General features: G+C 33.3%; 1 protein-coding gene across 1 annotated transcript in view; it reads left to right on the forward strand.

The window, feature by feature from the left end:
* Nucleotides 1-25,268, forward strand: part of LOC129224837 (A disintegrin and metalloproteinase with thrombospondin motifs adt-1-like) — a 77,172-nt gene that overhangs the window by 49,292 nt on the left and 2,612 nt on the right. Inside the window, exons 12-15 of the mRNA XM_054859384.1 lie at nt 145-240; nt 3,880-4,034; nt 19,705-19,771; nt 20,894-21,005. Coding sequence (XP_054715359.1) covers nt 145-240; nt 3,880-4,034; nt 19,705-19,771; nt 20,894-21,005 — 430 coding nt within the window. The remainder of the gene's footprint in view (nt 1-144; nt 241-3,879; nt 4,035-19,704; nt 19,772-20,893; nt 21,006-25,268) is intronic.

Consider the following 25,268-nt stretch of genomic DNA (forward strand, 5'->3'; position numbering starts at 1 on the left):
CGGCTTTCCTCCCTCCTATTTTAACAAATGAAATTGTTTAATCCTTCGTCCAACGGAATTGAACTTATCCGTGCCAAGTTATACGTTTAGAATTATTTCAGGAAAAGATGATACGCTTTGGCTTAAATAATGAATTCATTACAGATGGTGTGCCAGGAAACGCTATGCAAAACACCTCACAGAATAGGATACTACGCCGCTGGACCAGCGTTGGAAGGCACATATTGTGGAGGGAAAAAAGTAAGCGTTGCGTTAACATTTTTTGAAATTTATATATGCTTTTTTCTTAACAATCTTGCCATATTTATCAGTCATAGAAGTGGTCTGCAAACTGGGAAACTGCTGGCCATATACCATGGAATGCATCTCTGTGGGTTCCATAAGACAAAATGAAAGCTGTTTGGACACGCTCACGTTTTTCTATACATGTATACAGCGTGTTCCTGTTTCACACCTTTATTTTCACTACTATTTGTCCTAGATATGTACTTAAAATTGCAAAAGCTATACGCAGAGTTAAAGCATGAAAAGCTTGAAGCGAAAGAAAAGTGGTGAAAAAATAAATCTAACTTTTTATACGGCTTCTTGCAATCATGGTTAGGGAAATAATTTCCTATGGAAATTAGAACTAAAGCAAAAAATTTGAACCATTTGCGACCAAAATTCAAAGAGATGTTCGAGTTAAAATTTTTGGCTTACAGGGTGAGACCGTGTAGAAGATGTGATTGGAACGTATTGCCCTTTCAGAAGAACAACATGTTATCCAAATAAAAAACAAAACATTTATCCTTTTCATTGGCATTGAAAAAACTCACTGCACACATAATTTTACAGCTTTGTTAACTGCTATATCTCCCCAAAAGATGCAAATGACAAATGAGCAAGAGTGTAAAGTGGTATAGGTCGCAACACGTTGATCTTGAATTGAGTATTGGCCGTGCTAATGTCAAGTTTTCTGTGTTAAACTTATTCTTCCATGCTTGTTTATTTCGCTAAATACGATATATATTGCCACCCCAGAGATTCCTCTACCTGTCATCATGGAGACTTACCGGGGGAGCTTAAATACGATCTAGTGAACTTAGATTGAAAAGTTGGCTTCCGTATTTTTTCTCTATGTCCCATCCATCCTTTACATAAGTGAGAGTAGGGAACATGCATATTTTTGAAGCAAACATGAAGTTCAATCACTCATTGCTCTAGTAATATTTTTATCTTCATCTATAAGGGGGTCAAGTAAAGAGACATACGACTTTTACCACGAGATACGAAGTAACACGTGTAGACCCGACGTAACACGTGTACGTAGAACACGCAGATACAAATTAGTTTGGGAAACCGTTAACATTTAAACAGTTCTAATGAAATTAGCACACAAATAAATCCCAGAGAGAGGAACAAGAATTAGTTTTTAGTGCCAATAGCTTAAAATGTTAAACGCATTATTATTTTTTTAAAGATTTCAAGAAAAGAGGAAGTTCTCAATTCGTCAGAATCTTTTTATGTATATCCCCCGATAGAAGACGCCTGAACCGATTTGGAAAGTTCTATTTTTGTTTGAAAGGGTATACTTCCCAGGTGGTCCCATGGACATCAGGTCAGGATTTGATGCTGGTCCGAAAGAAATCGAGGAAACTTTTCAATGTTTATAGGCACACTTTAAGCGATTAGGGTTGGTTTTTTTTAGTGACTTATGCTTTCGGAAAACATACTAGTTTGATAAAGTCTAACTGATTGTGAAGAAAATTTTCATTGTTTATAATAAGCGCATTAGGGTGGTTCAAAAAACTCTCCCCTAAAGGGGGAACACCCCTAAGGGGGGAGGACACCCCCTAATTTTTTTAGACTAACTAATAGTATTATGCTGTAAAAGTTTCAGCTTCTTACTCAAATTTTAAGACGGTGCTCAATGCACTCTCAATTTAACATTAGACGTAGCATAGAAAATGTCACAAATTCAGAAACATTTAATTTCCCAAGCTATTTTTTTTTTTTTTTTGCAAATAATTATTTTATTGCAATGTATATGCATAATAATCGTGTATATCATAATAAGTAGCGTCGTTTTTCATTTCAATATATCCCCCCCCCCCCACTCCCCCATACTGATCAAGTTTGGGGGAGGGGGTTGAGCAGCCTCTTTCAGTTGAAATAGGAAGCTAAAATTGTTCCACTATATTGCTATCTACAAGTCTAAAAATATTGAGGGGTGTCTGGTATCTAGGAGTAACTTTTTTTTTACGTGTATTTTTGAACCACCCCAAGGCGCATTTGAAAAAGCCTTTCTTCAAGGTCTTCGAATGCTTCTCCGAGATGCTTTACTCTATTTCTTTCTCTACTGTCCACGTACAACCATACCACCAAAATCACGTTCAAAAAACACTCAGAAACTAAAATGCAAAAAATAATGTCACACTTACGTGCGATTTTCTACATAAACCTGTAAATCAAATTTATTCTACAATTTCAATACAAAAACTAAGTAAAAAAAACACCCAATTGAAAAATAAACACTTACTTTAGTTTCTTTCCGACAAACTATTTTAATACCTAACAATTTATGTACAATTTATTAATTTTTAATCACTTTTTGAAGTCGGTGCCTCCTATAAAGTACAACGTAACCTAGCTGACTAGTTGTGGGTTTAAAGACTAATTTCATGTTTAGCTTAATTAGTGTTCAGCTCAGGATTCGGTGGGTAGTCAGTTAGTTTAATAGGAAACCCACTGACTTCAAAAGATGATTAATATTCAATAAATCGTACATAATTAGTTAAGTATTAAAATAGTTTATGGTACAATAATTAAAAGCAGTGTTTATTTTGTAACTAGAAAGTCGCCCGTCAAGGTATGACGGGATAAAATTGCTTCAGCTCTTCTACATTTGAACGAAGCCATTGCCTGTTTGGTGATATTTTGCTAGTTGAAATTGTAACCTTAACTCCAGTGGATTAACCCTAAACTGCAGTAGGTAGCTTTCATTGTTGTCCATTTTTTCGTTTCTTTATTCCCCTGAAATGATAGTCTTACCAGTAACACAGTTAAGTTACAAGATCGAGTTCAACTTTGTCACAATAAAGTCTTTCCCTGCATGTCAAACATTACCAAAACATATTATCAAATTATCATGCCGTGGCGCTAGTTTCATTGTTGAAGCTCGCTGGTTATTCGATCATTGGCTATTATATGTATGAGGAATTGGGAGTTTGTTTAGTTGATTTTTGTACTGGAATTGTGAAATAAATTTGATTTATAGGTTTGAGTTGGAAATCGTATGCGAATGTAACCAATTATTTTTTAGATTTTAGTTCCCGTGTTTTTTTTTTTTTTTTTTTTTTTTTTTTTTTTTTTTTTGACGATGTATGTGGTTTTTTTTTTTTTTTTTAATTTAAATGTCATTTTGTATGTTTGAACAATAGTTTTTAAATTTCTGTTCTCCAGTAACATTTTGCTCTTTAGCTCCAGGTCTGAATCGAATTTTTCCTACGATTTTCCCTAAATTAGAAGTCCTAATATATCTTGTTGTAATAGATTGTGACAATATTAACAAACTTAAGTTTGTGATTAAAAAAAAAAAAAGCCATTTTGACTAACATTGAATGTTAAGGGGCGTGGTAAATCTTTTATTCTGTTAATAAGCAGTTTATATGAAATTTTAGCATAAGAAATTAATTACAAAAAACTAATTCGAAACTATAAAAGAAAAAAAAAAACGCTTGGAAGTGCATACCCTAGAGATCCAAATCAACTTTATCAAATTTCAATGCTATAAGTGCTATGGAATCTTCTGGACATGTGGCAGACACAGGCACAATTTCTTTGGCGTTACTTTTTTTTAATATACACAGATTGTTTTTTTTTTTTTATTTTATTTTGCAGTGGTGTCGTCATGGTGAATGTGTGTCTTGGGGATCTGAGAAGTTACAAGTGGTAAAAGGAGGATGGTCAAAGTGGAGTAAAGGCAAATGCAAGGCTGGATGCATTAAGAATTCTAGGGCTGTAGTCATTGATAAAAGATACTGTGATAATCCCAAGTACATATTCATTTATATTCTTAACTACTTAGAACAGCTTATTTTTTTATCCCATAATATGACCAAAAACAAGCAAACTTTTTATGATTAGTTTAGTATTTATATCTGTTACCAGCAACGTAGGAAATCCAACAGTCTATGATGCCTAGGCATTGTATATGATGCGAAAGCCTATCCGGCAATGTATGGAACGATTCATGTTTCACATATTTCCCAATCATTCTATAGAATTCCGAATAGGAACCGGCAAAGTATGAAACACACCTCCGGTTAGTCTCGAATCGCTTGAAAAATGCAGTGAAATGTAAATCAAAATATCATTCAAGCATACCATGTTGCAACAAGACGATTAATTTTATTTTTTATTATTTATTAAAATTTTGTTTCGCTTGATAAAGAAAAAAACCTGAATTTTGTTTTGTAGAACTTTAATTTTTGCTTACGTGTTTTGAATATTTTTAGTGACGCATTCAATATTTTTTCCAAATAATATTTTTATTCTTAAGGAATGCGCGTCATTTATATAATAGCCTTATCATGACCTTTTTTCATACTTTGTTTAAATAGCATTTGTCATTTCTATAGAACGTTTAATTATTGGAAGTATGTAAAAATTCTCATATACTTGTCTTGATACATCATCATAACAGTTTGCCTAAAAACGTCCGGCATTACATACAAAGCCTAGGCATTTTCTAGATTTCCATAGTTTTATACTTTGCCAGTAACATATCTAATGCATGAATATCAACAGTCAAACTGGAATAGGAAACGCATTCATTAATTTATGATAAATTTAAAAATTTCTGAAAAAAAAGTAGGCCTTTTTACTTAAAGTTAGCTTTTTTCTCAATAACAAACTCGACTGAAAAGAACAATTTACAGGATTTAAAATGACTGGGGGAAAAAAAGTATGCATTTTTTAAACTAAATTTTATATTTTACTTCCAGATTCAGTGGAAATTCATAAATGCAGTCCAATGTCACAACCGGGACAAAAATATGTTGTATTTTCTGAGCTGTCCTTTCTCGAGAAACACATAAAGCACTGCCTCGTTCGTCTCAGTTATTTACCGTTAAGAAATCACTTCTGTTAAATATCTTTCCATCGAGAGATTTGTGAAATTCTTTTAAACAGTTTGCCGCGGGCAGGGTTGCCAGATTTAGGAACAGTAAATACGGGACAGGTTTCTGGGAGCAAAAAAAAAAGGGAGGAGGGGGGGTGGACTTATTTTTGAGACGTTGCTGTAAACTCAATCTCAACAAAGTATTAAACCTCACAAAATGTTGCCTATCAAGGTATAAAAATCGTTTTCATTGCGAATGACGACTCATGCGCAAAGATATACTAATTTCCAATATTAGTCACTAAACAAAAAGAAGCAACCATTTGGCTCCTCATGATCTGCCGTCATAACAGAAACATACACACCTAATCACAACGAAAACATTTTTTTTTTTTTTTTGCTCCACATCATTTTCTTATTGCTCATTATTTCACATTTTTTGTTTACTTTATTTTTTCCCTTAAAATAATGTCTCGTTCTGTAAAATATTGTTATCAACAAGAATACGGGACTTAAGTCGTCCCATATGGAAGGTCTCAGGGAAGCGGGACAATTTTTCAAAATACGGGACTGCCCCTTGAAATCCGTGACGTCTGGCAACCCTGCGGCGTATAGTAAAGAATACTGAAAGTACAGTTGAACTCGGTTAATGTCAAAATTCCTTGAATTTGTTAATATTAGCGGTTATTCTTAGCAAACGTGAATGAGTGATACTAACTGTTAGTAGGGGAATGTGGGGCAAAGTGAAATAACAGGGCAAAGTGAAATATTGAAATATTTACTCTGCTTTTAGTTCCACCTATGTGGTAATATTTTAACTTTATAGTAGCGCATGTAATCTATTCCAGTCAGCAAAAAAATACCACCGAAGATTAAAACATATGATAATAACGGCAATTTTCAAAAATTGATACTCGTATTGTAAGATTTTGTTGCAAGTCAAAAATTATTTTTGTTACTATAAAATGATAAAATTCCTGTTATTAACATTTTAAATATTAATTGAGACCTTCTAAGACTCTGAAATATTTATTTAGTTAATATTAAGCTAATTTGTATTTTAAATATTTTCTACAATCAGTTAACCACATGCGGGGCAAAGTGGATGGGGCAAAGTAAAATAGTTTATTTTGTTTACTCGCCCATTCATTTACGGAATCACATACGTATTCATTTATTAATTCAATCATTTACATTCCTCCATTTACTAATTCACTGATATTTATTCCTTCATTCACTTATTTTCTTATTCATTCACTTTTTTACTTGTTCATTTATTTTTCATCATATATTAATTGATTAACTAATTAAATTTTCAGTTTATTGTTTCAGTATTTATTTACTTTACTCATTAAAACTTTTTTTTACTGATTCATTTGATCAAAAATATTTTCTATAATTGAATAGAAAATATTTCATTAAAAAAATAATTTTTTTTCTCCAATTTGCCCCGTGGAAAAATGGAAAAAAAAGTAAAAATTTTCCACCTTTTTTTTTTTCGAGGGAGCAAATTTACTGCCAAACAGAAAAAATACTGTTTCAATTTAAGTTTTATTATAAAATAAAATGTTCTTTCTTTATGTACTGTAATTTTTAAAATAAATTTCCCATTTGTTCCTTTTGAAAAAGCTCAGTCATCTGAACCATTTCACTTTGCCCCACATTCCCCTACATTCAGAAAAAAAAATTTACTTATTCCTTATAAATGAATTAATATTGCAAAAGGAAGATGATAATCGACAATCGCGAAATAGTTTGTAATCCACAGTGGAAGATGAAGTTTTAACTCCGAGAAAATTGAAATGTTCAAAGGTGAACAAATGTATGGACTTTATTCTCCATATAAAATATTTAATATTTTTTTCTCGATACATATGCGACTTCTACTATCTAATAAAATGATGAATAATTTCTATAATAGGAAAATTACAGTATTCAACCACTTGCATTTTGAGTAAATAGATCAGAAATTTTTGTTCGTCCGATACATTCAATTTAATAAACGCGTTAAACGGAAAATTTTTAATGTAATTAGACAACAAACCAAACTTAACGAACAAAATGTTCGTTTTAGCCGTAATTTCGTATTAAACGTGATCTTAGTAAGAGAGTTCAACATTATATTTATTTACTTATTTATTTAAATGTAAACAGGATAAAAGCACTGAATATAGAGTTCCTTTTGTTGTTACTTACAACTAGCATGAGTAAGAATGAAATAATAATGTTCATCGAAAAATGAAAGTTTTGGATTCTTGTATTTGGGATTATTAGCGTTGAAAAACTTAAGCCAATTATTTTACCTATAAATTTATTTTTTTATTACTTATCATTATTGCTATTATTTTCAAAACTCGGGAAAAGGTTTGCTTACATGGGATGGCTCGTGTTATGGGAAACCACAAAAATGACACTGGAAAACATTTTTATCATTGCGATTTTTTTTACCAACGAAAGAAATAACAGTAAATTAACTCCGCTGTAAAATAATCTCGTTTTAAATGTAAAAAATGTTCAGCTATTTTTGGTTTAGTGTAATTTTTTGGATTGAGAGAAACTTGAAATCTGCTGCTCGTAATATACATATGTGTATTTTGGCCAGAAATTACTCAAGCTCAGGACCGTATCCAGAGGGGGGGGGGGCCTGACGGGCCCGCCCCCCCCCCCCCCGAAACCAAAAATGTTTTGTACCGTAAAACAAAAGTTTTTTTTTTTTTTTTTAAATTCCTAATGTCAGAAAAGGAAAATAACAGTTTTTTTTTTATTCTTAATTTTGCTACTATTCAAAATTTATAATATTTTGAAGACATACAGAAAAAGCAGTTCTAGTTCTCATTAGCTGCAAGGCAAACTTGAAATTTAGACCTTTATTTAGGACTTCCTGCTCTCTTTCCCAATTCAATTCAGGGCAGTCCAGGGTTAAGGCAGGCCTTTTGTCAGTTCGGTAGACTTTTCAAGTCTACCGAGCTGACTTCTGTGCACTTCCTCCTCCAGGGGTGTGCACAGAAATTTTGGGGCCGTCACAAATGCTTTTTTTGCCCCCCCCCCCCATATTGTTTACCTATATTTTCAACCCTAGGTTTTAAAATATTGGGCCCCATTTAACCTCGGGCCCAGGCCAATAGGTGTCCCTTCTCCCCTCTGTGCACGACCCTGCCCTCCTCCCTCTAAAACTCTTATAAAACTTACAATGTACTGATTTCGATCCGGGGACTCCCCAAAGGCTGGGCCCCTAGTTTCCGATTAGGCGAGTATTTTGTTACCAAGATGTGCCAAACTCAGCTCCTTGATACATCCTGAGTAAAAAATGCAAAAATCACGATTCTCGCGTTTTTGTAGCATAAGTTTCAAAATCATTTTTGTGACTGATATGTTTCTTGTTTTGCATTTATTTAATGCCAAATTCAGTATCATGGAAGTTCTTTTGTTATTGCTTGTTCTTTTTTTCTTACTTCTACTGCATACTGTTAATACCTTTAGTATAAGAAAAAAAAATAACACTTACTCTACTCTCTCATTTTCTGCACTACTTGTGATTGAAAAAAAAAAAAAGTTTGTTTCGAGAAATATTTCGTTGCATTTATTTTTAACTTAAAACGGGTGTGTCTTACAAAGTTATAATCATTTTGTAAGATTGTGCAATCAACTTCTCAAAAGTGTAAATAAAGAGCTTCAAATAATTTCAACTGTTTGAGAGTCTTTGAAAATTATTTAAGTTTTTGAAATTCCTTGAAAATTTCTTCAATTTCGTATCTTATCAAGAAAATAAAGTATGAATTGTCCAAATGGCTAGAATATTACTCTTCCGTTCTTATTTTCTGAATGTCTACACCATTTCTTTTAAACTATTTTGTACAATTGTCATACTGTAGGGCATTTAATGAAAAAAAGGGGGGGGGGGGGTAGGGGAAGTGATCAAAAACAAACTTCACTAAAAGCCGATATGAGCACATGACGAAGTGCTTCTCTTTTCTCCTCTCTCGTTTTTCCTCTCTGTCCGTTAAGTTCCATGATTTGTCTTGCAAGCAATTTTTATTACTTTTTTCTATATCTAATATATAGAAGAAAGTATTGGATTCGTGCAAATTTTCGAATTTCGAATTTTGACGGATTCGAACGTTTTGAGGTGTGCTGAGTTCATTTCGACTATTTTTGGAAAATGTCTGTCTGTCTGTGTGTGTGTGTGTATGTATGTATGTGTGTATGTATGTATGTGTGTGTGTATGTATGTGTGTCACGTCTGTGTGTGACCAGTTTTTTGTGGCCGCTCTACAGCAAAAACTACCGCATGAAATCGAACGAAATTTGGTACACATATGTGCCCCTATGTGAACTTGTGCCCATTAGTTTTTGGCGCGAATTCCTCCAAGGGGGGTGGAGCAATGGGACGTTTTTTGAGTTACGCGTGCTTGCTATTCCTCAGGAAGTAACTGGCGGAATCAAACAAAATTTGGTCCATATGTTGCCATTAACAGGAGCAGGTGCTGATTCAATTTTGGTGTGAATAACTCAAAGGGGGGTTGAGCTATAGAACGTTTTTTGTCGTCAATTGTGACTGCTGTATCTCAAGAAATAACGAACGGAATCAAACAAAAATTTTTTGACAAGTAGCCCTTATAGACCAAGAGCTGACCCCCCAAAACACGATTTATCTCTTTTATGGCTTGTGGCCGGTTAAAATAATAAAAAAATGCAATTTAAAACTTTGGCTCGAATCCCCCCCACTAATTTTGGGTCACACGGCTGCGTGGGTGGATGAAAGGTCAAAAAAATGAAAAATATCAAAGTGATGAGTTAAATGGCTAAAAACTATATAATAGCATTAAATTAATGAGAAAAAACCCGTAGCTAATTTCCCCCCCAGCTATGTTGGGGCGAACGTGGTGCCCCCCAGGGGTAAAGTATCGATTATTAAACTTAAAAAAAAATGATCACTTTCGTGGGGGGGAATTTTACAGGGTATTAGTTTCATTATTTTGATTGCCAAAAAAAATTCCCCCCCAGTAACTATGGGTCAATTTGTCAAAAAAAATTTTTTTTGTTCCTCTTTATTTGGTTCAAGTCGAGTATTGTTCGAACTTACGCATGACTGTTTAAGTTGCAAAAAAAACCCCCAAAGTTTGAACGTTTTTTCATTAAAAAAACTCGTAGCAATCCCCCCCCCCACACACCTATGGAGGGGGTTGCTACGCGGTGCGCAGTTTTACAACGTGGTGCCCCCCCCCCCAGGGGTGAATTGTCGATTGATTAAATTAAAAATAAATGATCACTTTCGTGGAGGAAATTTTACAGAGTATACATTTAATTGCAAAACAAAATATCTCCTCCCCAGCAATTATAAGTCTACTAGCTGCATTGTCAGGCGTTGCACGGTCTACCTCAAAAATGTACGTGTTTTCGGCGTTCCAAGCATTTTATACAATTACATAAATTTTCTCGCTTTCATTACATTTCTTATTGCTGCTCCACTCTTATTAGTCAAAGCGCAATGTTATATAGCCTATAGCCTTCTCAATAAATGGACTATTCAACACAAAATGAATTTTTCAGTTCGAACCCGTCGTCCCTGTAGACCAAGAGCTGAGCCCCCAAAACACGGTTTATCTGTTTTATGGCGGGTGGCCGGTTAAAATAATAAAAAAATGTGATTAAAAATTTTGGCTCTAATCCCCCCCCCTCCGCCCACTATTTTCGGGTCACACGCTGCATGGGTGGATGAAAGGTCAAAATAAAAGAAAAATATTAACATAAGTGAAATGGCTAAAAATTATATAATAACATTAAATTAATTAAAAAAAACCACGTAGCAAATCTCCCCTCCAGCTATGTTGGGGCGAATGTGGGAACCCCCCCCCCCCCAGAAGTGAATATCGATTGTTAAAATTAAAAAAAAATCACTTTCGTGGGGTTGGGGATGGGGATCTTTACAGGGTATTTGTTTCATTATTTTGATTTCCAAAAAATCTCTCCCCCCCAGTAACTATGGGTAAATTTGTCAAAAAAAAATAGTTTTTTGTTTCTCTTTATTTGGTCCAAGTCCTGTACTATTCGAACTTTCCCATGACCTCTTAAATTGCAAAAAACAATTGCAATTATTTATTCGGTAAAAAAAACACGTAGAAAATCCCCCCCCCCCCCCCCCAGCTATGTTAGGGCGAACTTGTTGCCCCCAGGAGTGAATTATCGATTGATTAAATAAAAAAAAAAAGATTACTTTCGTAGAGAGGAGGGATTTTCTCAGAGTTTACATTTGATTGTAGCAGGAAAAAAAAATCCCCCCCCCCCCAAAAAAATGTTTTTAATTTAAATTAGAAATTTTGAAATATTTTTCAAAATGAAAGGAAGCAATACAGCGTCCGTACATGTGCTTCTACCATTGTGTGCTCAGCATGAAAAGAATGAAGGGGAAAGTATACGCCTGTGATGATTTCTTCTTGCTGTTTCGAGGGCAGTTTCGTCAGTGATCAACTGTAGCCAACACAGTGAAGTCGTTATAGCTGTTGGTTTTTTTTTTCGGAGCACGCTGTACCGAATCCTTAAACTGAAAACGTAAAAAAAATCCTTTTTTCAAAAATATATTTTGATGTTTTTATATTATGAGTGTTTTAAAGGGTAATTTTAAGTGTAGCCAGCCACCAGATAAAAGATAATTTAGTATATTATCTCCAGAGTATACATTTAATTGTTTTAATTGCAAAAAAAAAAAAAATCTCCCCCTACCCCAGTAATTATCAGTTTATTTCACAAACAAAAGTGATTTTATGTTAAAATTGCAATAACGACGTTTTTACTTGTAAATGTTAATGCGTTAATCCGATGCGTTAAATGAATTTTTAAAATAATAATTTGGAAATTCATATTGATTTATTTACCTTCAGCATATTGGTTGTGATAGTGTCTATCTAGTTTGATAAAAATGTTCTTGCAATCTCGATGATATAAATCTGCTTCTGTTAAGAACTCGGAAAAATCTAAATCACGGAATTTCAGTTTTCAGTGTTTTCGAATCTTTGAAACTTTTATTCCTTCAAATAAAGTTTCTGTCAAAACATTATCTTTTATCTGGTGGCTGGCTACACTTAAAATTACCCTTTAAAACACTCATAATATAAAAACATCAAAATATATTTTTGAAAAAAGGATTTTTTTACGTTTTCAGTTTAAGGATGCGGTACAGCGTGCTCCGAAAAGAAAAACCAACAGCTATAACGACTTGACTGTGTTGGCTACAGTTGATCACTGACGAAACTGCCCTCGAAACAGCAAGAAGAAATCATCACAGGCGTATACTTTCCCCTTCATTCTTTTCATGCTGAGCACACAGTGGTAGAAGCAGATGTACGGACGCTGAATTGCTTCCTTTCATTTTGAAAAATATTTCAAAATTTCTAATTTAAATTAAAAACATTTTTTTTGGGGGGGGGGGGGATATTTTTTCCTGCTACAATCAAATGTAAACTCTGAGAAAATCCCTCCTCTCTACGAAAGTAATCTTTTTTTTTTATTTAATCAATCGATAATTCACTCCTGGGGGGGCAACAAGTTCGCCCTAACATAGCTGGGGGGGGGGGGGGGATTTTCTACGTGTTTTTTTTTTTTTTACCAAATAAATAATTGAAATTGTTTTTTACAATTTAAGAGGTCATGGGAAAGTTCAAATAGTACTGGACTCGGACCAAATAAAGAGAAACAAAAAACTTTTTTTTTTTGACAAATTTACCCATACTTACTGGGGGGGGGGGAGAGATTTTTTGGAAATCAAAATAATGAAACAAATACCCTGTAAAGTTCCCCATCCCCAACCCCACGAAAGTGATTTTTTTTTTTTTAATTTTAACAATCGATATTCACTTCTGGGGGGGGGGGGGGCTCCCACATTCGCCCCAACATAGCTGGAGGGGAGATTTGCTACGTGGTTTTTTTTAATTAATTTAATGTTATTATATAATTTTTAGCCATTTCACTTATGTTAATATTTTTCTTTTATTTTGACCTTTCATCCACCCATGCAGCGTGTGACCCGAAAATAGTGGGCGGAGGGGGGGGGGATTAGAGCCAAAATTTTTAATCACATTTTTTTATTATTTTAACCGGCCACCCGCCATAAAACAGATAAACCGTGTTTTGGGGGCTCAGCTCTTGGTCTACAGGGACGACGGGTTCGAACTGAAAAATTCATTTTATGTTGAATAGTCCATTTATTGAGAAGGCTATAGGCTATATAACATTGCGCTTTGACTAATAAGAGTGGAGCAGCAATAAGAAATGTAATGAAAGCGAGAAAATTTATATAATTGTATAAAATGCTTGGAACGCCGAATATACGTACATTTTTGAGGTAGACCGTGCAACGCCTGGCAATGCAGCTAGTAGACTTATAATTGCTGGGGAGCAGATATTTTGTTTTGCAATTAAATGTATACTCTGTAAAATTTCCTCCACGAAAGTGATCATTTATTTTTAATTTAATCAATCGACAATTCACCCCTGGGGGGGGGCACCACGTTGTAAAACTGCGCACCGCGTAGCAACCCCCTCCATAGGTGTGGGGGGGGGATTGCTACGAGTTTTTTTTAATGAAAAAACGTTCAAACTTTGGGGGTTTTTTTTGCAACTTAAACAGTCATGCGTAAGTTCGAACAATACTCGACTTGAACCAAATAAAGAGGAACAAAAAAATTTTTTTTTGACAAATTGACCCATAGTTACTGGGGGGGAATTTTTTTTGGCAATCAAAATAATGAAACTAATACCCTGTAAAATTCCCCCCCCACGAAAGTGATCATTTTTTTAAAAGTTTAATAATCGATACTTTACCCCTGGGGGGCACCACGTTCGCCCCAACATAGCTGGGGGGGAAATTAGCTACGGGTTTTTTCTCATTAATTTAATGCTATTATATAGTTTTTAGCCATTTAACTCATCACTTTGATATTTTTCATTTTTTTGACCTTTCATCCACCCACGCAGCCGTGTGACCCAAAATTAGTGGGGGGGATTCGAGCCAAAGTTTTAAATTGCATTTTTTTATTATTTTAACCGGCCACAAGCCATAAAAGAGATAAATCGTGTTTTGGGGGGTCAGCTCTTGGTCTATTAGTGGGTATAAGAGCTGATTTTATTTTGGTGTCAACAGCTAAAAAGGGGGTAGCGCAATCGCCCGTTCTTTTTTTCCATTGTAAGTGCCCTATCTCAAGAAGTAATGCTACGTTCTGGTTGAAATTTGGAATATATGTGAATCCATACGTAAACAGGCTTTGGTTCAATTTTGACTCCAATCGCTCCAAGAGGTGTTGATTTTTTTTTGCGAATAAAAATAGTTTTATTAATGCAACAATAAGAAAGATAAATCGTAATAGATTGTCGTCTGCGTATTTCTCGTGATTTTAATTGTATGGAAATGATCGGAAATATTATCTCAATGATTTAAAATTTTTAACTGTTGCCATCTTATGTTTGTTAATAAATAAAATATTTGTAATTAATTCAAGTAAGGCTTTTAAAGTAACTTTCAATTTTCGCTCTTTGTTTTGTTTTTACAATAATTCAGACATTGGGATGGTCGTCAAGTTTTTGCATGTGTAATTTTGTTTCTGTGAGGAATATTGCTTCCTCGTCAAGCATGGGGAGGGATCAGAAAAAGGAAAAATATAGAAGAAAGTTTCGTGATGGCCACAACATACTAGTTTTGTTTGATCTTGATTTGCAAAAGAATGTTTAACTTTTAAAAGACTTTGTTCGCCTTTTTTTTTCTTCATATTTTTGTAATCTCAATTACCTAATATAAAGCCTCAAAATACAGAGTTTTCTTTCAAACATTTCTCGGGGAAAAAACCCCCCGAACTCTCTGAAATTATGGATGTTCTACATCCGATTTAAAGGGACACTCTCCTGTTATCCTTACCACTACAAGGTGAGTAAGAAAAATAATAAGAATTAAAATAACAACAGTCCAAACAGTGGAATCATTAAAAATCGAGACAAAAAGGCTTCTATGTTAACATTTTTATGCGTTTGGTGTGTCTATATATACTACTAGCAAAAATACCCGGCGTTGCCTGGGTTAGCAATAATTATCAGAAACAATCGTTACTTGCATTTGTTTTCTGTTTTAAGTGAAAGAACTTAAAACTCACCTTTTTGACGTGACTTAAAATCTAGCTTCTTCCTTACTCATAAAACTAAAGTAGCAGTAAGTAAAAAAAGCAAAATAGTATTCATTTAGAAACGAAAACACGAAATTTAAGCGTATACAAATTTGAAGAATTTCCGAAATATGAAATTAAACTTCATATGTTTAAAAAGATTTATCAGTTAATGCTTATTTTTTTTTTTTTTTTACATTGAGTCTTACCTTCTCTGCATGTCTATTGAAAAACGAACTGCTTAAAAAAATGTAGCCGCGCGCCCGTGATCCCCTTAAACTTGCTTCAGTTATTTTGGAAAGTCTTAATTATTGTGGGTTCTAGGTGCGATTTAAAATATCACCGAATTTGCGGGAATCGTTTTGGGATACCTTGGATAATGCTCCCCCTCCTTACTTTGTAAAACGGAATGTTACTAATTTTTGTTAAAGAGATATTGACGCCATATGCTAAGATACTTTTGGTCACCATAAAATGGAGCTAAACAATTTCATCCGCAATATTTCCAAAATAAGTAGTAAAATTTGGCGATGGTTTGAATTTGTGCACAAAGTCAAATTAAGGGAAGTTTTTGTGCTGTTTATGGATTTGCCTAATTTAGTTGCTGGATTATTTTACAGTAAAAAAAGTTTTTAAAGATTCTTTGATTGACGATATTTTGTTTACATGGTGAAAGCTGACAAACATTATTACGTAGTCTTTGATTTCAAAAACCGTGACAGTTGAAAAAAACTGCCAAATGCATCCGCAACTGAAATCTTTCTGCATAAATTTTGGCGAGGTTTCTGCTGTTAGATTGGATAATGATTAAAAAATCCAATCAGCACAAATAATAAAAGAAACCCCATTCATTACACTAAAGTTCTGTTTAAGTGGAAAATAATCAACCAAATCTATAGTTATTATTAGCCAATCTTGGGGAAAAAACGTTACTTTAAGATTTGACTTGAGAAAAGCCTCAAACAGTCAGACGAAACACAAACATTCAACAATTCTAACTATGAACTGGGAATTGAGATGATACACTAAATAATGAATTGGGTTGAGGAAAGCCTTCGAACATGGAACAAAAAAAGCCCATAACTCGTTTTTCATACAACTTAGAACTTTCTAACAGATGCCATCTTCAGCAGAAAAATAAGCGCTTTCGATGGACACATAATTTCAATATGTGCACGTATTTTTTAACCGTCATATTGGGGCATTTATGCGAAAATTTGGACAAATTAGAATAAAAAAGGAACTATCAATCGGATTTTTATCGAACTGGTCTACAAATCTCCCCAGTACCAAAAAGAACAAACGGTGAAAGTTTCAGCCAAATCTGCCGTGTAGTTTCTGAGATCTTAGGGAACAAATTTACCAAAGTCCATTTTTATATACAGTGACTCCCAAAAGTGTTCGTAACCAACGACTTTTAATGAAATAGGCCTTTATCCATTGGTTAGAATTAGTATTTCGGAATAGATATTTTATTATATGATCTATGATCTATTTTTAACAAAACTACATGAAAATTTTTAATAAAACATTAAAACTTATTTTTTAAAAAATCAAAAATCAAAAAGTGCCGGAAATTTTATCTCACAAAAGTCTTTGTACACTTTGAAAAAAATGTCAAAAAATTAGTAAATAATCTAACTTTTTATTAAATTATTATTTAGTAGAATATCATGCAGTATCAACGACAGCTTTTAAACGTCTGGGAATAGATATCATTGTTTTTTCTTTCTTTTTTTGTGCAATTTCTGAGTAAGTGTTCAGCCGCACTTCCAATCTTACTGTTTCTGGTTCGCTTTTCGTTTCAATGGTGTATTTTCGTAATCTAGCCACCAGATATCTCCAAATATGTTCCATTAAGTTTAAATCTGGAGATTGAGGAGATATTTCTAAGCTTAAGGACAAATTTTGAGGCCCCAAACGCGAACGTGTGCTTCTTATCGTTATCTTGATTAAAAAAAAAAAACAAAGTTGTTTCCGATTACCAAATTTTGGGCTAATAGTTTAAAATTGTTTTTTAAAATATTTAAATGAGCAGCATAATTCATTATTTCACCAAAAAATTCCATATTTCCAAGTCCTGATGCTGAGATACACTCTCACACAAGAACACCTTCACCGTCCTGATTAACAGAACCAACTAAGTTCTTAAGATTAAATTCCTCATTTTTTTTCTTCCATTTACAATTATACAACAATTTAACCCAAAATGTTGAATTTAGTTTCATCTATAAGTAAGACGCTGTTCCAAAACGTTTTGAGCTTATTTATCATTGATTTTACTACGGAAAGCGTAAGCTTACTGTTTTTCGCACGAACAAGAAAATTTCTGTGGAAAGAGGTCCCAGCTAATCAGAAATCTTGGCGAACAATTTTTGGTAAAAATTAAACGTAAAATGTTTCATTCAATTCTGCAGAAACTTTTTCAGTTCTAAAATGTGTACTTTTCATGTTTTTTTTAACTGTAAACCTCCGATCACGCTTTGTTAACTTTGCCAGTTGATCTTTTCTTCCTTTGTTTTCGATCCGATTCTTGTCTTAAAAGCATTTTATCAAGTACTTCACTGTAGAATGGTATAAATTAACCAATTTAGAGACATTTCAAACCAATTTACGGCTACTGTTAGGGGAAAAAAATCAAATTTCGAATCGTGTTTGTTGTTTTCTACGCATACCTGCCATTTAAAAATAATAAGCACAATATTAGGGAATAAATACACAAAAAATTAACGGCAAATGACTTTATAGTCGCATTACAATGCAAAAATAATAAAAAAAAACCACATATGATAATTTTAATTATGAATTTATTCGAAAATATTTCAGTGTACGATGACTTTTGTGGCGCATTTTTTCTCTGTCTCTTCGGTTTTTGACAAATTTCGAAAATAAAATCTGGCAATATTTTGAAAAAAACTACTGGGTTTTATTCAGAATGGCATAGGAATGGTGTGAAAAAAATCTTCATGTTCGAATTCAGTTTTGCGTTATTTTGGTTTTACTACAAGATTTCAAGGTGTACGAACACTTTTGGGAGCCACTGTATATAGATATGTGTGTGTGTTTTAGGGCAATGTGCTAATCCGGGCCCCTCCCGAAAAAAATTTCTGGATACGGCCTTGCTCAAGCTAACATTCATTTGTACAAAAACTGAGGGGGAAAAGACAAATCTTTGAAGTAGCATCAATATCTCAAATAAACTCTGAAGATTAATAACTATTTTTAAATGAAAACACATTTTCATATGTTTAACAAACAGAGAAGTCATGTTTGGCGAAATGTTCTTCTCCCTAAAACACGACAGCATCAATTTGTCCTCAGACAGCGATAAAGGCGACAAATCAGTTTAAAAGACTTTTTTAACACACTTTTATTAGCTTCATTTGTATGTTTGTGAGTAACTCTCCTTTGGACTAATGGCTTATTACTAATGGCTTATTACTGTTAGTCCATTCCACCACTTTATGAGCGTTCGTGGCCGAGCGGCCTAACTCGCGGGTCTTCGCCGACGTCCACCTTCGGGAATCATTGGGCGTGTGCTCTAATCCCGTCTACGCCGAAATTAAATTCATAATCTTGCAACTCAATTTTCGCTCACTTTTTGCAATCGGATTCTTTTAAAATTTGGACTGCAACCTCAAACCCGATGACAATGCAATATTCTATAATTAAATTAATTTATTAACGATAAGTTATTAGTTTATTCTAATTAACACGCTTTTATTAGCTTAACTTGTATGTTTGTGGGTATGTTTGTGGGTCCAACTTTCCTTTGGACAAATAGCCAGTGGTTTATTAGAATTACTTATAACGTACAAATCAAAGCTGCGGAATGTAACAATGTTTGCACATGAATTTACCAGAAAGCATTCAAAATGTCTGATGCAAATAATGCAGTGGAATACTAAGATACATCCCATTATAAAAATCGAACACACGCATAAAGATTTTAATTAAAGGAGAGTTACAAGTGTGTTAACAATATTTAGTAGACCTTATTTGAAAAAAAAAAAAAATAATAGTTTAAAAAATTAAAAAAAAACACGCTTTTGTAGCAAAATAAACTAAAAAGTAAAAAATAATCTTTGGATGACAAGTATATAAAGTAATTGACCAAACACTTAATTTTACTGTAACTTGTTTACTGTACTTGTAATAGAAAAAAAGCGTGGGGGGCTTCTTATCAGTTGTCTTAAATTTCTTCCACTTGTTATCCATGCAAAAATGTAAATAGGCAGACCCCCACAGTTTTTTTTTTTTTTATTACAGTAAAATTAAGTGTTTGGTCAATTACTTTATATACTTGTCATCCAAAGATTATTTTTAACTTTTTAGTTCATTTTGCTACTAAAGCGTGCTTTTTTAATTTTTTAAACTATTATTTTATTTAGTTTACTCTTTATATTGTGTATGTTGATAACTTTTTCCATGTTAAAACAAACTACTATGTTTTACTAGGCCTAAAAACACCGAAAAGACTTGCGAAGGCGATAACATTCGAATTCATTTCTGCGACGATTCCAAGGTACGTATTAGCAAAAACATAAAAATTAATTCTATAGTTGAATTTCTGTAGTTACTTTTATTATTTATAAGCACTCAAGTTAATAATATTCCACAAAATCTATTTATATCAAAGATTAAGCGGTTGCAATTTCAGATTTCAGGCGCAATATACTTTATAACTATTATGATTTTCAAAATTATAACTTCTGATAATTGTACATGTACTCCTCCTCCTCCCTTTTTCTGTTTTCTTTCTTTTTTTCTTTTTGAAGTAATGTACTATTTCTTTCATTTTATTGCCTAGTTTTTAATGCTACACACGTTAATTAATTATGCGTGATTACTTTTTAAATCTAATTTGACTTAAGAATTTCTTTTAACTAAAGACCAATTTAATAAATTCATTTTTATTTTTGCTTCCTTCAAAAATAAAAAAAAAGAAAAATAAATAAATCTTACTTTCTTTTTTAAATATTACAACTTCTTAGTATAGTAGCTTTTATACAGTTGCGTACATTTTTTACTGCATGAATAATTTAATTTTTGCTATTGCTTCATGTACTATGGTTAGAATATTGCGATCCATTAGCGTTCATCTTGTATGATTTACAGTGTAAATGAAGAAAAAACCTAAAAATAAAGACTGAAATTAAAGCAAAATTTTAACTTTTATGAACACAGGGTAATCACTTTATTACAATCCTTGAGAGTGAAAATTTTAACTTGTCAGAAACGAATTCAATTTTTTTTTAAAACCATTTTCCCTTTTTTTTCAGGTCAGAAATAATATTTGTTAAAAATTTTCGGAAAAAAAGATAATGAAGTAATTAAAACAGGAAAAATAAAAATAAAAATATTTTAAAAGGTTAAAGTAATGAGTTTTATTATAATGATTTTTTCCCTTTTTGTGTTTTAGTTCAGAAATTATTTGTTAAAATTTTTGGAAAAAGTCATTTATTGAATTAGAGATTAAGGATATAAATCAAGAAATAGAAGTCGCGTGTGCTCATATGGCAACTAAACCATATAGTTAGGCTTTGAGACAAAATCAACTGAATTTTTTTCCTTGATACTCTACCGAATAACAAAATTATTTGAATCAGTAAGCTCCCATCAAAGAATCAAATCTTTTCTTTTTTAGCTGTGCAAAGCACGTACTGCTCCTGCTGATTATGCCAAGCAAAGATGCGAGTACTTCTCCCAATATTTACCTGAAGTCACACCACATGGGACACAAGTGAAATACAATGAGAGTAAGTTCATTCTGTGTTATAATCTCTTTATATTAAGAAAAAGTAAGGTCAAAGAAAATTTTGAAAGGAAATCAGTGGCTGGCCTGCGTCAAAGATACCCCATAGCACCTACAGCCTTCAAATTTTTTACAAAAATACTTCGAGTCCCGGTAGTTTGCTCCTGGGGTTTTGTTTTTTTAAAATTCGAATTAGTTTTTTTGTAATTAATTTTTAAGGTCAAATTTTGCGTAAATTGCCTATTATTGCCTAAGGGGTGAAAAATTACTTGCATACATTAATATTATATGCTGTTGGAAAGTGTAGAATTGTCCGCGTTCTACGCAATTTGTTTCAACTTAAATACGGCGGGAGTTATTTTCGATTTTAGCTCGAAATTTTTTAAGTTTAGCTAAAATTTAGGCACTACTTTCTTAATTAAATCTATCAGTAAAAAGTAAAGGAATTGTCCCACAGTTTTCTTTTTGACACCACTGGAAATAGCGGCTTTTTTTACTCCAGATCTAACTCAACCTTTGGTCGAAAAACTTACCTTCTAACTCCAAAGAAAAAAAAGTTACGAGCAGTTTTAATCATGTTCGAAAAATTTCATCTCCATTCAAATTAATGATGTTTTATTTGTCGTTGCCATAGTTACGTCTTTTCGATTCGTTTGTTTATTCTTTCTTATTCACAAATTTTAAGGGTTTCGATTTTAACGAAAAATTTTAGGCTCAACTCAATTCAAGCCCCGAACTGAAGAGCAAAATATATTACTAGAGATTACGAACATAAAAGTGACTTTTTAAACGTACACAACTGCAGTTTTGCAGAGCTCAGGAGCCTCTTAGTGTTATTGTTCTGCAAGTTGGTACAAATTATTTTGAAATCCGTGTAAGAGATGCTTTTTGTTCTAAAGGGAGCTCATAATGCGTTTTTAATCTGTTTCTTTTCAAATGACGATTTAAATCTTTGCAAATCAAATAAGATTGCGAAGCAATCTTGGGGGATTGGTCAGAGTTAGCGAGCAAGGGGCAGAGGCCCCTAGTAATGATTATAAAAAAAAAGTCCGTTCGAAACTAAACGAACCTACATTTTTGTATGTCAACATCGGTTTTCCAACAGCAGCTGTATCTGTATCTCTGTCTCTTTCGATCGTCTTAGGCTCCAAATTTATTAAAATATATTTTTTCAGGAGTAAAACAATTTTTAAAATATATGAATGAAAGAGTTGTCTACAAATGTGATGTTATGCTTTAAGGGAAAAAGGCTACCTAATCCTCATTCCCAACTATCACCATTTCACGACACCCCCCCCCCCTATTCCTTTTGTGAAATCGTGACAGTTTGTGTCAAGGGGGAGGGAGAGGGTAACAAAAAGTGCTACATTACACATTTCTTAAAAGAATATGATAAGATTTAATTAAAAGAATATATTAAAAAAGTAGCGTGACATATGATAAAGGGGAGGAAGTTAGGTAAAGTGCAGTGGCGCACACAAGGGAGGGGTCCAGGGGGTCCGGACCCCTCCCATAGGTCTTGTTTTTTTCCCCGATTGATTACGGTTCTATGTATTTTGTACGTAAAATATTTCCAGACAAAGATAACAATAATTTCAGTTCTAATAAATGAAAAAATAAAATCGTTATGTTAAAAGATTTTCAAAAATATTGTGCACTTTTCCTACAACAAATGACCTAAAAGAAGTAGAATGGTGATTATAAATGAACACACTGTAATAACGATGTTTTTAGTTTTATATTTATAGATTAAAATGAGAATCTATGAACTTCTATAACCATATGGTGCTTCTACAACGATGAATTTGTTTTGCTGAATCCATTTCTTAACTATAAGAAAAGTAAAAGCGTAAAATTATTTTGCTTTCTGGTAATTTGTTTAGGTATGTTTCATTACAAAATGCTAATTATTTATTCAATAGTTTATTTTTTACTGTTTTCCGTTCTCGCGAATCGACAAAATCAAGTCAATATGTTTAACGACGTATTGGGTCATAATATGAAAATGAGGCTTTCGATCTTGGACCCTCCCCTTGCAAAATTCCTGTGTGCGCCACTGGGTAAAGTGCGATACTGTAAAGGGGGGGGATAAAATGTTGATCAAAAGTGTGACATCGTTTACCCCGTAAGTAAAACGAAAAGAAAAAATGAAAAAAAATTCAGTCTCAAACTGATAGTCATCAAGTTTCATTTAAATATTTTTTCAAAGGAATAGTTTAAATTCAAGTACTTTTCAATGAGAGGGCAAAATAAATAACACGAACTATAAAAACAGAGATATTTCCAAGGTTTTTCTCAATTAGTAAAAATAGGGATTCTTTTATGGTATTTTTAGAGGCGTGAAATATGCGAAAACAGTGGAGATTATAAAAGCGATCAATTCCATAAAAAGAACTAACTCTCAAAGGATGAAATGGAAGATGGTAGGGAAAAAAAGTGTGTGTGTGTGTGTGTGTGTGTGTGTGTGTGTGTGTGTGTGTGTGTGTGTGTGTGTGTGTGTGTGTGTGTGTGTGTGTGTGTGTGTGTGTGTGTGTGTGTGTGTGTGTACTTGGCTTTGCTTCCTATTGATTTTAATATCCTAGTTCTTCATATACATTTTCCTCGAAGATATCAGGTCTTAAAAAGAATAATAATAATTAAAAAAAAAACTGTGCGTCATAAAGAAACACGATAAAAGTAAAACTTTTATGTTTTCTTCCTTTTATTCTGATCTGTCACTTTATCAGCACGTTTTCTCCACCGTCACGCTCTTGTTCTTTCTAAGCCTGAATAAGGCATATTCATAGAAAAATTGTGTATTTTAATGCAGAAAATAGAGTAGGGGAGATCGGGGCTGGTATGCGAAGGGGTAAGTGTGCGAATGTTAAATAATTTTCACGTTTTTGGTTTGACAGCTCTGAGTGAGTTGTCACGTAACCACGTAGATGCTTCACTACTACCAGTATATTTTCAGTGAAATCTTCTAAAAAAAAGCGTGTTGTACGAGAGAAAGTTGTTATTTCGCAGTGTTAAGTAATTTTTTTCATCCTTAGTTATCTTTTTATAAAACATATAATAGTGGATTAATTTACCGCAACTTATTAATATTGAATAGCCCATGCTTCTACGCAACAAATGACGTATTATTCTCTATTTTATGAAACCATTTTTAAACCACTGTAACTTGTTTTCAATACTGCGAGTTGAGGCTAGTAGGCGAACTTTTTTCGGGGTAAGTGTGCGAGTTGGCATATTTGCCCCAAGTTAAGTTTTTAGAGTCAAAACATTAAATAATTGAAATTTAAATTCTGTAAATTGTCAATTTAATGAAATATTTGTATTAGTTACACTATTATTGAGCTTATCATTTCTTATCGACATGCTTATACAATTGCAGACATATGTTCTCTTCTTTCCGGAAATGAGAAAATACAAGAGAAAAAATAACAACGGGAAAACTGCACCAGACGTAATGCTGCATGTATGGCGCATTTCCTAGTGGGTAGATGACAGCTGAAATGTTTCCAGATTTCTTAAAGGATTTTTCTAAAAACACTATATGTTCAAAGAAAAACCTCTGATTCTCTGACTAGACATTTACGACTCCCACGTCAATAGAAAGGCTTGATTTTTGTAAGGAAACAACTACACTACTAAAAATAATAATAACATCGCTCTCTTTCCCACCACATTGTAGCCATAAGTTGCTGCCTCCTGATAAGAGTCTATATTGCCCATTAAAATATATTATGTTAATTACGCCTGTGATTTTTGGATGGTGAATAATCCAGGAAAGCCAATGACGATTTATGACGTACCGAAGGTGGTAACAGTTGCTTTTCCACAAGAAGCAAGCCACATAAATATTATGAATGGTTTCAAAAGAACTGGTGTGTTTCCCTGCATTTCAAACGTTTTTCAGAACTGTGACTTTATGCCAAGTTATATCACTGATCAGCCAGATTCCCAATCTCATAGATCTATGAGTGAATCTGTTTGGCCCAGCAAGCAACCATGTTGGAAGAAAGTAATAAAACTGGATGTACCTGTCCTAGAGCAGATTCAGTTGCTACTTCATTCAATAATTCAAATTTAGAGTTACTTACTCAAGATAGCGCTATGTCTTAGCTAAACCCACATACGTCTATGAGCATTACTCCAGATAATATACGACCTTATCCTAAAGCTGTAGAGGGTCATATCAAGAAAGGATGGAAGCGAAAGAGGTCTACAGTAACACTCTTTAATACTCTAGTCACAAAGGCTCTTCAGGAAGAATGAATCTTAG

This window comes from Uloborus diversus, chromosome 6 (assembly GCF_026930045.1).
Source record: "Uloborus diversus isolate 005 chromosome 6, Udiv.v.3.1, whole genome shotgun sequence".
Classification (NCBI taxonomy): Eukaryota; Metazoa; Arthropoda; class Arachnida; order Araneae; family Uloboridae; genus Uloborus; species Uloborus diversus.